Here is a 13,818-nt window from a genome sequence, read left to right as displayed (position 1 = left end):
CGGAACGAGGGGATCAGCCAGCCAGGATGTACGCAAAGACAGGCACTGGCGGGTGACCCGGGAGGGGGGGGGTCACAGGACTCACCGATGAACTCGTGCAGGAAGACGAGCGAGGCGACGTAGCAGGCCAGGCTGAGCAGCTCGCCCACGATCATGAGCCAGTGCCACGTCTGCACCGTGAGGGCCACCATCAGAAGCTCGGTGAGGATGAGCGCCGTGAAGGAGATAGCCACGATGTGCACAAACTCCGACTCGAAGAGGAGCAGGGCCCCGTACATGATGATGCTTCCTGGTGGGGGGGGACGGTGCATCAGTGTCAGAGCTCCTGGCCCCATAGTCAACTCCACCCTCCCCAAGACCCCCAGCACAGTCCCACAGCACTAAGGCCAAAGCCAAATCCGCACTGGGGTCATATTAAGCCAAATCAATAGAATTGACATCGTTTTGGCTATACGACGTGGTTTGAGGTTTCATCAGTGTTTTGACGCATCACCTCTGTAGGGTCCCTGAGGCAAACTTATTCGTTTATTCTGGTCCCACCCACTGTCCACGATTGGCTGACATAAATGTGACACCCCGGGATTGGTCAGCTGGGCTAATTATGCAGTTACTGGCATGCTTTGCACCACACTCTCCTCTTTGAATAGTTTAAATTAACATGTATATTCGTGTTTTTATGTCAGTTGTCAATGTCATAGGCGTGTAATATTTGCAGTGTTCCGTGAGCATGTAACCGTGACTGTCATGTCATTTGCTTGTTTTCCCATCTGTGCTGCTGCTAGTATTAAATCAAACGGGATGTTACTGAAGAGAGCAATCTCCATTTTAAACAAGCCATCATCCGATTTATTAAAATTCATCACTCACGCACTCGCCACAATCCGTTTATTTGCGCTACCTTTGTGAGTTTGCTGCATCGTTAACGTCTGTGCCCTCCAGGGCTGTGGCGTGACATAGAACGGATAATGCGGCGGCATTGTAAGTATGCCACAGATTGTTCGGACGTCATTTGACAGTCACGTGTCTGACATTAGTCATGTGACATTAGTCGTGTGACATTAGGGGCTGGTCGACACTCTTTCTAGTCCTTGCTGATGGAAAATTCAGAAGCAGCCCCTCCCACACATAATTCTGGGTTTTTCCATAAACTCCCCCCACCAGTGTTTTTATGACCCCAGACACGGGATGTAAAATATGCTTCCGGCTGTTTAGTTGCCGAAACGTGGATGATATCTCGCAGGTGTACGGCTGTCTGTCCCACGGGGCTGAGTGTGCGGCTAAATTAAAGACTCGACAAATGAAAAATAAAAATCTAATTCCGCCAGGCTCAGTTACATGCACCCGTGAGGACCAGCTCTGACCCCTCTTGGCTCCAGAACCGGATTCATCAATGGCACTGTGGTGATGGCGGATTGGGGGGGTGGCGCCAAACGAAAAATGCTCCGATTCTTCTGGTTACATCCTGACATTATACCAAGAACAGCAAAAACACCACCCCAGGACATTCCATGTTTTCGGCCACAGAAACATGGAAAAGCTCCAGCAGCTATGGCGCTGATTAAGGGAATGTGAGGCATTGTTCAAGGCAGATGCCAACCCATGAAAAATGTGCCGGGAAAGTTGAACCCAGGCCTGCAGTTACTGACGGGGGTGGGGCTATCGTCTCCCAAAGGCCCCTCCCTCTCTCGAACCCACAGACTTCCCAGCCCTCGTCCAACCCAGAGCTGGTGCATTACTTAGTATAGCTACATTCAATTTTGCTTAAAATGCACCTCGGCAAGGGACAATATGACTGCACAACAGGTCGCATGAGTGTTTTCGTTAAAATGTAGATTTTCATTAAAATCACACTTACCTTGATAAATACTTATCAACACCCATATAAGGAATGTCTTGAAGGACAGTGGACGACCCTGAATAAAGACAGTGTTTTAATTGATGTGGACAATAAATGGCAACATCTACACCCTCAGACACAATTGTTACCCGACATCAATGCTGAAGATCCTGCTGCTTCTCTTTATGGAGGACAGACGTTTTTAATGCCTCAGAGGAATACAGTAAATCCGTTGAATCTAAGCCCTACTATCAACAGACACTTTGCATTTATCCAACTGGGATCCTGTAACTCTTCCTAACATCACCCCTATTTACTACTTGTTTGTTATTTGCTTATTTCACCCTATATTCCATCACACGCTGCTTCTGAATGTAGGTAGACAGTCTAGAATTAAAAAAAAAATGTGTGTAGAATTTCATAAGAACATAAGAAATTTACAAAGGAGAGGAGACAATTCGGCCCATCAAGCTCGTTTGGGAAGAACTTAACTAATAGCTCAGAGTTGTTAAAATCTTATCTAGCTCTGATTTAAAGGAACCCAGGGTTTTAGCTTCCGCTACACTAGCAGGAAGACTATTCTATACTCTAACTACACGCTGTGTAAAGAAGTGCTTCCTCAAATTCTTTTTAAAATGTTCTCCCGCTAATTTCCACTTATGGCCACGAGTTCTAATATTTAAAGTAATATTGAAACAGCCATTTGGCTGAACAGCATCCAGACCTGTTAGAATCTTATATACCTGGATCATGCCCCCCCTTAGTCTCCTTTGCTCGAGGTTAAACAGATTCAACTCAGCTAACCTCTCCTCATAAGACATTTCCATAAGACCCGGAATCATTCTCGTAGCCCTCCGTTGCACCTTTTCTAAGGCAGCAATGTCCTTCTTAAGGTATGGTGACCAAACCTGCACACAATATTCTAGGTGGGGTCTTACCAAGGAATTATATAATCGTAGCATCACCTCCCTTGACTTAAATCCCTTGGCCAATAAAAAGCTTTTTGATTCTGATAATTGATTAAAATTCAGAAATTTCTGATTAAAACACAGAAAAACACACTGTATTCATATGTTTATGGGGACTCTCCATTTATTTCTATGGGCATAACCCAAATCCTGGCTATGATAGCCCTAACCCCTACCCATCCCTAACCTTAACCATAAGTAACCAAACAAAATTCAGGACTTTGTTTTCTGATTACATTCACAGATTTTTACAAAATTGTGGTTAACCTTGTAGTGACCAGAACAATGTCCCCACAAGGTCAAACGTAACCCTTTTTTATTACATTGGAAGGAAATCTGGTCCTCAAAGTACACAAACACAAAGTATAATTACAAAAATGTGTGCGCACACACACACACACAAACACAAACACACACAAGCGCAGTCTTCATGTATGCACACACATACACAGACACACATATGTGATTTGGAAAAAATCTCTGAAGCAATATATTCATTAATAAAGAGCAGCACCTTTACAACAGCTCCAGTCCTCAGAGCTGGACAGTCCTTCAAGGAGAAAAACCCCCCGTTCTTTCATGGATGAATGGCGTGGAAAAAGGGTGAAGAATGACTCAGAGCATATTACTTTTTCCCCGCTGCTCCGGGGTCCAGGTTAAGCATCTCTGCATGTTGGTCTTGGATTCCTACGCTTTCCAAGCTGCGGTCCTGCCAAATCTAGCTTGCCGGAGCTCACAACTTACGGTTTTGGTCAAGATCGGGTCACAGTGCTGTTGATTAGGTTCTGCGGTCGTCTTTGAGGTCATTTTAGCATTTTTTTTTGACTGCTACCCCTTTAAGTGTCTGACAGTCAGCCGGTGACAGCGTTGTCACCAGCTGCAGATGCAGTTTGCGTTTGCCGCTTGGCGTCACGATTTTTCAGGCTGTTCCCTTTAAATAAATTAAGTAATATTGTCCTTTTTCTGACTAATGCACCTGTGATTTGGGTGCGGACTGTTTTGCCTCTTTGAAACTCTGTTAGTTGCCTCATGTCGCTTTAAAAGCTCACATATCAAAGAGCTTGTTGTCAGGCCTCTTTACAGTGGACACATACTGATAATTGGCATTCAGAATAACATGACTCACCTTTGTAGCTGCATTTGTAATCGAGATATAGGTACTTCAATGCTGAAGTCCTTTTCATGCATCATTTCCATTATTTTGTATTTCTCTCTCAACTGCATATATCCAGTATATGTGTGTCTGGGTCTCAAAGGAGAGCATGATGGGGAATGTGAAAACTGAAAGAGTTCCAGTGTACCGGAACTCATACTTGTGCAAACTGCAAAATAAAGTATCATTTGGTTTTTTAAAAATGCACAAACACAACCTGACACAGAAATATGGACCCACATGGATATGCATGGACACACACACCGGAGTATACACACACACACACACACACACACACACATTTGTGCTCATATCTTTGTGGGGACCATCCATTAATTTCTATGGGAAAAACCCTACTCTCAACAATGACAACCTTAACCCCTACCCATCTCTAACCTTAACCATAAGTAACCAAAGAAAATTCAAAGACTTCATGCATTTTTAGTTTTTCGATTGCAGTCACAGATTTTTGAGGTTTATATTGTGGGGACCTGAAAAATGTCCCCACGGCTAAAAAGTCAGATTTAACCAGTTAAATCTTAAGTTTGGTAAGTATAAACTCTCTCTCTCTCATTCTCTCTCTCTCACACACACACATGCACACACACACATGTGCACACACACACACGTGCACACACACACACACACGTGCACACACACACGTCACCTTCAGAAGGTCCTTATAGAGCTCAGGGTAGAGCATGGCCACTTCTGACTTCACATCTTTGTCCAAGACCAACGAGAAGACGGGGAACATGGTGTAGAGGGTGGAGTAGCTGTAACACACAGAACCTCATTAAAGTCCAGACCAGCCCCATAGCGCAGCAACTTAACGGCCACATGTTTCACGTTAGTCCACATGCGATGAACAACTGTCCAGCAGATGTTTCTAAACAGATGTGACCTGCACATTCACTGCATCTCCACTTGGAGGATCACTTGCTTTTTGGGTAACTCTTCATTTTCTCCCCTATACCTTAAAACAAAGCAAGAAAGCCCAACAGATCGTGCTTTAAAAAGTGCACTTGCTGAAGCCTGTCATTGCTTTTATTATAAGTTCTGCAATGTCCTTTTAAATTGCATGTTAACAGATTTCCTGACTGAGCGGATTGTACAATCAAACAACGATCTGGAATCATCTTTAAGGTTTAAATTGGGATTTTTTAAACGTGCAAGCAGAAAGCCAACTCCTCATTTATGTGGAACAGCAGGAACTGAAATCAGACCTCTCCCACAGTACACTGTTATCACAGAAGTTAAAATATTGAAATTATAACATTACAAAAAACTGTCATTGAGATCTAAAAAAGACCAGATGTCTTGCTGTGGCTGTAATTATAGGACATATTCAACACCAGCAAGAAGTGGTCATTTCACCCTCAGAACATGCACTCGTCTGCCTATCGACCATGTGGGCTATATTAGCTGTGTAGAGACACAGGAACGGATTCTGGTGAGTACAATTATTGAGATATTTCTATGTGCTTGAAATTAAAAGCAGATATCATTGTGACCCTGTAGCATGATGGATGGATGGAGGATGGATGGACCAAATATATCCAGACATATAGCGTGTCCCCTATGATGGACCGGAATACTGTGGTGAGTCCCCTATGATGGACCGGAATACCGTGGTGAGTCCCCTATGATGGACCGGAATACCGTGGTGAGTCCTCTATGATGGACCAGCATCCTGAGCTGAGTCTAACCCCGGTGAGGGACTGGCATTGCAAGCTGAGTGAGTCCTCTATGATGGACCAGAATCCCGAGGTGAGTCTGTCCCCTATGATGGACCGGAATACTGTGGTGAGTCCTCTATGATGGACCAGCATCCTGAGCTGAGTCTATCCCTGGTGAGGGACTGGCATCGCAAGCTGAGTGAGTCCTCTATGATGGACCAGAATCCCGAGGTGAGTCTGTCCCCTATGAAGAACTGGCATCCTGAGTTGAGTGTGTCCCCTATGGTGGACCGACATCCCGAGCTGAATCTGTCCCCTATGATTTACTGGCATCCCATCCAGTGTGTCCCCCGCCCTGTACTTCCTACGACAGGCTCCAGGCTCACTGTGATCCTGTACTGGAAAAGCCATTATGGATGGATGGATTGATGGATGGATATATATAACTAATGATTTCATGCAACTTTGACTTTTGGTCTTTCAAAGACACTGCAGTGTGCTGCTTTTAAAGTGTTTCGGGATCTTTCAGTGAAATGGGCCGTTTCAGTGCAATTTCTGTGTACGGCTCCCGGGGGCCAACAATCGTCATTCAAAAAGAATGCGACAGGAAGCCACGGGTCGCACAAGCGTGGCTCACATGCTCGTGGCATTAGTCAGCACTGGCGCGGCCGCTGCTCACCCGATGATGAGGAATCCCTGGTAGAGGGGCACTGAGGCAAAGTAGAAGACGGAGGAGAACACAGCCTGGGGAAGAGAGAAGCTGATGGTCAGTGGGTGTGGCTGTGATTCAGCCTCCAGCAGGGGGCGTAGTGGTTAAGGAAGCTGACACTGCCTTGAGTGATGTCTATGGGTGTGAGCAGCTCTGAATACTGGTTAGAAATAATTAAGCCATCTGCTAAGCAACAGAACAGGACATGTAAACATAAGAAGAGTCACCATCTTAAAACCTACTGTCCAGGGGCTTATACAGGGGCGGGGCTACAGGGGCACTAGCCCCAGCTGAAAGCTGATTGGTCCGCTGAGTGCACCCTTTCTGTCAGTCACCAATTCAAAACATATCATTGGCTAAAAATATGGTTAAACCCCCTAAAATCCTAAAAATCACCCCTGATGCTGTTACACAGAGGTATCTAACAGATAAAGGCGATTGCAGCCACGCTGGCATAAAGGACAGACGACGCTCCGTGCCCCAGGGTCCTAATCGATTCCGCACGAAGCACAAGGCGGGCACCCAAGCTCCCGCCAGGACGCGAGAGCTTCCAGACAGGAGCCGCACCGCGAGCCAGCAGGCGGAAGGGAGCGGAACCAGCAATCGCCGGCCAACCGACGCGGTGGGGGGAGCCGGCGGGGCCGGCTGTGCTGAGTCACCCGCCTGCCCCCGTACCTGCATGGTGCTGATGCACAGGCTCCTGTGGATGACGAACTGACTGAGTGCGGCCGAACGCTTGTAGCTGTTCCTGCCGTGGACCATCAGCAGGCGGCCCAGATGCTTGAACTGAGTCACGGAGAAGTCGGCGGCCAGCGAGGCTTGCTTCCCCTCCTGTGACCAACAAAAAAAACAACAAAAACCAAAACAGACATCTCAGACGAGCCGACGGCCTATTTCTGCTGCGAGAATAGACTAACAACTCAGGCTAAAATGGCTTGTCTATAAAAAGACAGCATGATGTTCTGTGGGCGAAAGCCAGCGAGGGCTGGAAGCCTTCAGACGTCTCGTTGGCTCTCAGAGAAAATCGATTCCCGTCTCTCTCGTGGCCCTGTCGCTATCGGGGATTAGTCAGTGGATTTTTCCCACTCGCATAAGCTTCACATCTTCATCCTCGGGACTCGATGTTCTTGCCCTAATTACATTTGTCATGCAACATCTGCCTGCAATGCCTCATGCTTTCAGACAATGCCGTGATCTGGGCATCACACGTTAAACAGGCCACAACCACGCAACCGCCTCCTTTACAGACGGGAAGGATCAGTCCAGGGAAGCAAGTTCTTCAAGTCAAGTCTCAGAATCCATTGACTTCCACCTTTCAGCTTAAAGACGCAAGAAGTGCTTACACGTGAAGAGCGTCACCACGTCAAGGTGATTGAAACGTTTCATTGTAGCTACTGACAGGACAAGAGTGCTCAGCGCTGAGATAATTAAATGGAATCTTTGAATGCGGAGGAGCAGCCTTACGCCAGTGGCATTCCCTCACGGCAGCCCTGCGTGAACCTGAAATGGGGCTTCAAACAAACATCCTTCTGAAATAACCACAGCATGGCTGATATCCAAGGTAGTCTCTCTAAACGTCGAATAAAACGATATAGTCATTACGAATCCTTATTGTACACTCTTAGTAGTTCTTGCAGACCACGTTTTGAATGAAGTTAATTCTGATCAGTTTAAAAATCTCAGCACAGCAGATTTTCCACAGAATGGCTGAGTCTCTCAGCGTTTTAAACCGTTAGGAATTCATCGCTCGGCGAAGTGTGGATCCACAGTACATGCCATGTGTACACTCACTCCTACCATCTGCTCGTTTTCTCGAACCGCTTAAGCGGCATGAGATCAGGGAGTAAATCCCAGGAAACAGGGGGTGTGAGGTGGGGAACACCCTGGATGGGGAGCAAGTCCATCACAGGGGGCACAAACGCTCACACAATGGGTGATTCAGAGATGCCATTTTGCCATATGATGCAGGGAGAACATGCAAAGTACAAACACACACACACACACACACACACACACACTCAGGGGAGTTGGGATTCAAACCCCCCAGCCCTGGAAGTCTGAGGTAACAGGTCTCCCCCTCTCTAACCAATCACTGTCAATCAGCATCGTCTCTGACTGCGCTGTCCCTCTACCGAGGGACATCACTGTGACAGGCGGCAGGCTCAGGATCGGCCCACAGGCCCGGCACGTACCTTTCCCTCCACGCCCACACCGCAGTCCGCCACCTGGATCATGCTGACATCATTTCCTCCATCCCCTATTGAAGCATTACAGCAGTTGGTTAGTTACTTCACGGTGCCACAACCGGACCCAAGGTCCTGCCTGCATCTGGGCTTCATTTCAAGTATGGAGTGTGTGGCCCTGCCGTTTAGGATTTTGTCTCTGTGATTGGTCATTGGTTCAAATCCCCTGGCTGTCAGAGTGATGTCACTATTGGGCCCTTGAGTAAGGCCCTTAAGCCCATTTGCTCTAAGAAAACTGTCTGACCCTGTTCTTTAATCCTCACTTATATATTGTTTCGGACAAAAGCATCTGCTAAATAAGTAAATGTAAGTGTCCTGTGCAAGTTTGATTGTTTTCTAGAAACCATAAAATATTAAACAATAAGTAATCCTAGGAGTAACCTATCCAGGTGCTTGGGCCCCCAATGCTTGCTGATTTTATTAATGCCTGGACTTGAATTCATCATTTAACGGTTGAGCTGATGACCAAATTCTCCCTATGATTTGCTCCCTTGGATATCACCCGCCCCTCGCAACAATAATTATTTGATCACGGGTCACTGCATTGGGTCTAATCCATACACAGCCTTGGAAACAAGCGCTCCCTTGAATAATGAATTATGTCTAATGAAATGAAACACTGCTCAGTACTGGCCCGGATAAATGGGGTCACACATAACCATGACAGCCTAAAAACCACGAACTGCGGTGACCCGGCGAGGAGCTCAGCAGATCGTCGGCAACCTCACAGCACAAACCCAGTGTACTCAGGACCCCGAGAGTTATAGCGGCCAAATGACATAACTTCCGTTTTCCCTTCAATGTGCATAGCAAGTTTCCCATTTATCAGGCCAGGATATCATGGCTGATCCCCCCATCCCCCCCCCACCCCCGAAGACAGGGACCAAGCAAGAGCAGCACTGCATGTCACCAGAAAAAGTGTCATCCCCATGGCAATCAAGTCCCCCCCCCCCCCCATCTATCATCTATCTGTCATAGTCTTCTCTTATTTGTCTTCTTTAAACTTTAAAGTTTCAATTCAATCAAACACATGTACATAGTCCAGGCTGCCGCAGGACATGCACACTAATTCACCCAACAGCTATGTGCGCACAGACACACACACACACACACACACACACACACACAGTACCATTGAAAGATTTGGGCACACATACCCACAGAAAACTTTATTTGTACTATTTTCTACATTTTAGGATAATCATAAAGACATCAACACTATAAAATAACATAAACGGAATTATGAAGCTACAAACTTAAAAAATGTGTTTGTTGGTGGGTGGCAGCTCTGTGGCTTGGGACTCAAAGGGCGCGTCCAAACTTTTGACTGCTACTTTGTATATTATTTCATTCTCTATTGTCCTGTGTTGTTTATTGCTCTTCTGCACAGCCTCAGCCTGTTCTGTGTTTCCCGCCCCCGACTGCTGGCTTACCCACGGCGCAGGTCAGCTTGCCCGTGCGCTCCTGCAGCAGCCGGACGATCTGCGCCTTTTGGGTGGGGGCACAGCGGCAGCAAACCACTGCGGGGCACTGGCACGCCAGCTCCATGAACTCGTACTCGTAGAACTTCAGACAGACCTGCAAGTGAATGAGGGTGGGGGGGGGGGGGGGTAAATGTGATAGTGGGAAGCACCGTGCAGTGGGGGCCGACCACATCACAGCCGCTGGGGATGCGTGGGCCCCCGCTGTCAGCGAGCGTGTCACCATGTCACCTCCGGGGGACCTCACCTCTAACGAGTCCCCAGAGATCACCAGAGCGCAGTCGTGCTTCCTCCTGAACGCGTTAAGTTCCAGGTGGGCCTCCCCCCGCGTGGTCACCTGGGGTGGGGGGGGGGGGGGGGGGGACAGGAAGGCAGCCGTTAGGGGCGAGAGGCAGGGAAACCATGCTTGGAGGGGGGCACCGAGCTCCGCGTCCAAACCGTCACCCCAGCAAGCGGCACGATGAGATAATATTCAGGACAGGCGCTGGCACTGGGCACCTGACCTTAAGAATGCGAAGGGAAAAAACGGTGAGAGGATTCTCAGCTGGGAGGAAATGATATTATCGGCCGTGTAGAGGATGTACTGCTGGGGTCCCTGTAGCAGCTGGGGGGGGGGGGGGGGGGGCAGCTGCTCAGGCCCAACCTGCACCCACGCGGGAAAAGGACCACAGGTTTCATCTGGTGCCAGCCATTGTTTGTCCCCGTTCAGGAACCATGCGGCCTTAACCTTCCACGGCCGCCTGCCCTGACCCAACGCCCACCCGGCGCAGTGCGCAAGGCATCCGCAGTGGAAGGCCAGTCAGGATCTGGGAAGGTAATTAGGAAGTGAGAGTTCTGTCCCCCCCCCCCCACCCCATGGCCTCTGGGCCCCTCCAGTACGTACAAAGCCAGGGCAGTTATCTTTGGTAGCCTGGAGGTGGGGGGGGGGGCAGTGAGAAGTAGGACGCATGGAACAATGACGCGCCCACTCCCACAGGAAATGCCTGGGGGAATGAATTTCATACTTTCTCTGCAGTGGCCATTTTGGGGGGTGTGGGTGCAGGGCTCACTGAACTCTTTTCGGGGCCCTAAGCAAAATGTGATGAACCTACTTATCATTTGTATCCATCTTCATGTTGATGGACAGGGTGATCAGATGGAGGAGTCCTGGTGAGGGGGCCCTGAGTTTCATTCGCTCATGCCTGGGACCGGCCTTGCAGTAAGTTGGATCACTCACAGGTCTGAAGACATGGATGTCCTGGTTACGCGTCACCAGATGCGCATTCTTGGCCGTGCAGGTGGCCGTCTCCAGCTTGTCCCCGGTCAGCATCCAGACCTTGAAGGGAAAGAGACAGTGGCGTCATGGCCACAGTGTCCCAGGAGACCGACACCATCGAGCCGACCGCAAACTAAAACGTAGTGCTCCCTAGTCACGGCGCCCACCTTGATGCCGGCGTTGCGCAAAATCTCCAACGTGGGGCGAACGTCGGCCTGGAGCTGGTCCTCCACGCCCGTCAGGCACAGAAGCTCCATCTCCATCTCGAGGCTCTCGATCACCGTGGCAACCTTCAGGGAGCGGTCGTGAACACTCAGCTTGGCCTGGAGGTAGCGGGCCTGTGAAATAAGAGCACAAAATGAAATAGAGCAAAGACACGCAGTCAGGCTTTCCACAACAAGTGCTCCTGCTCGAGGAGTCTCTAATCCATCCAGGCAGTGTTCAGGGCATTAGTCAAGCAGCGCCTTTGTGGGGAGCTGTCCAGTGCAGACGGCCAACAGCGCCCCTAGCTGACAGCAGGGGGAACCGCCCACTGTCGAGGCTACCGACTTTAACTTGAATAACTGCAGCTTTCCGGTAAATAACATCAAATTCACTCTTTGAAAGTCTTATTAGAAAAGCTGGAATCGAAGTCAAGGGGACACAGCTGGACTGACGAGGTATTATGGGGGCAACCGAAGGGTCCCTGGATCAGGAAAAGGGGCGAATAACATCGACCAAGGGTGACACGTGTATCTGAAGTGCCACGGACAGTTGGTCGAAGTCCTTGGGACGACCGACCCCGACGACGGGCAATGAGGCCAAAAAATCGAAGCTGAGATCAGGCCAAAACAATCTGGGTGAGTCACGTAGGAACACTCTGCGGTGACTCACCGCGTGACTCACCGCCGCCCACTGCCTCCGTACGATCACAGGCGCGGGACACAGAGGCACACATACGGACGGCCGCTAAAGGGGCCGGGGTCAGTCAGGGGGCAGGCTGGGGCCACTGCCACCCAAAGATTTACAGAGCAACTGGGGACGACGCTGGCAGAAGGTACCAAAACCCGCTGGAGGCCACATTCCCTGTCGCTAGAGGGCAATTATTCAGTTCCGGAGGACACTTCTCTCTCAAATGTTGAGCAAGGTCACAAGCCTCCTGCAGGGGGCGCAACGTAGTTTTGTTTCCAAGCTGGTCTTTACACACCGAAAGTGAGTCCACTAAAATCACAATCAAACATAGAATATTGCCCAGGAATGCTCCCCTCCCCTGCCGCCAGAACATCTCCAACAATGGGTCAACATAAACTGCAGCTATACCGCCCCCTGGCTCATTTCCCCCAGCACTGCAGACTTCAAAATCACAGCAAAATCACACACTTCACTTCTAATGATTTTCACAGATGTTACAAATATTTTGCAAACATGGATAGTGTTGAAAGGTCAAACTGACTTTTGATAATTGCATCCAAGGCCATTTTTAAATTATTTTTTTTATTAAACGGTTAAGTTATTCAGCAACAGAAAATATCAGCCTGACAGACTTCCTGTGTCCAGAACGCAAGGACGTTTTCCTGTCCTGTTTTTCATCCCGTGTGATTCACACCGATACCCCACAGGCTCACCTCAAAGTCCTGGTACTGCTCCTCTGTTAAAGACTTCTTGGCCACCACCAGGACCCTCAAGCCTTCTCGGGCCATATTCCCACACTGAAACGGGACAGGAGCACATCCTCAAATTGTGATCAGTCAGGAAAATTAAGATCAACCCAAGGTCAAGACCCAACACAGCACACAGCTTTCAAAGGTCTTGTTTTACTCGTTTTATTTCTCAATGTCATAACAGTTCCAAAACTAATAGTACAGCAGTCCTTTATTGGTAGTTTTCTCATATCCCATCATGCTGTTCATGAGCGTGCCCTGAAGCAGTTGGAGTCCAGGGCCCCTGCACATTGGCCCAACAGTGATGATTACTCTGCAATGGGATTTAAATCCACAACCTTCTGAGCACAGGCACAGATCATTAATCTGTCAAGCTCCACATTGCCCACAAACCTTAAAACCACTAAAAACAATGACCTATAATTAAACCTGTACTTCTAAAAGGTGAACGTCCATACACATAAGTGAGCAGACATTATATTTGAACATATCTAGTGATTTCATGGGCCCCTAGAGCCTTTTAAGCAAAATTTTAAACACAGTTTGTTTCGTAAATTTAAGCCACGCCTCCTCACACACGGCATCTCCCAGTGGCCTAACGCACGGGAAAGTCTGACTGCCTTTGAAATGAGCCGATACCTCTTCCTCCAGCCAATCGTTGTACTGGACGATTCCTGCCATCACCACGTCCGCGCCCTTCATGTAGAAGGTGATCTCTCCTGTAGACTCATCCTGGGGGAAATGGAAAGACGTTGTTTGGGAATACGACACCACAGTGTCTTTGGGGGGGGGGGGGATATTTGTCAAAACATTTTCTAGTTCTAAATATGAAAGGAACATCTTCAAGAGTCCT

The 13,818-nt window shown here is 48.5% G+C and overlaps 1 protein-coding gene across 1 annotated transcript in view; it reads right to left on the bottom strand.

The window, feature by feature from the left end:
* The window catches only part of atp9a (ATPase phospholipid transporting 9A), a 49,208-nt gene that overhangs the window by 4,702 nt on the left and 30,688 nt on the right, over nt 1–13,818 (bottom strand). Inside the window, exons 16-27 of the mRNA XM_072713643.1 lie at nt 13,605–13,697; nt 12,930–13,013; nt 11,493–11,663; nt 11,287–11,385; nt 10,318–10,407; nt 10,023–10,167; nt 8,539–8,603; nt 7,022–7,177; nt 6,317–6,381; nt 4,626–4,734; nt 1,856–1,913; nt 86–289 (exon numbers count right to left, since the gene is read on the bottom strand). Coding sequence (XP_072569744.1) covers nt 86–289; nt 1,856–1,913; nt 4,626–4,734; nt 6,317–6,381; nt 7,022–7,177; nt 8,539–8,603; nt 10,023–10,167; nt 10,318–10,407; nt 11,287–11,385; nt 11,493–11,663; nt 12,930–13,013; nt 13,605–13,697 — 1,339 coding nt within the window. The remainder of the gene's footprint in view (nt 1–85; nt 290–1,855; nt 1,914–4,625; nt 4,735–6,316; nt 6,382–7,021; nt 7,178–8,538; nt 8,604–10,022; nt 10,168–10,317; nt 10,408–11,286; nt 11,386–11,492; nt 11,664–12,929; nt 13,014–13,604; nt 13,698–13,818) is intronic.

The sequence above is a fragment of the Paramormyrops kingsleyae genome, chromosome 6, assembly GCF_048594095.1.
Source record: "Paramormyrops kingsleyae isolate MSU_618 chromosome 6, PKINGS_0.4, whole genome shotgun sequence".
NCBI lineage: Eukaryota > Metazoa > Chordata > Actinopteri > Osteoglossiformes > Mormyridae > Paramormyrops > Paramormyrops kingsleyae.
Note: the sequence above shows the minus strand (reverse complement) of the source record. Positions and strands in the feature narration are given on the sequence as shown.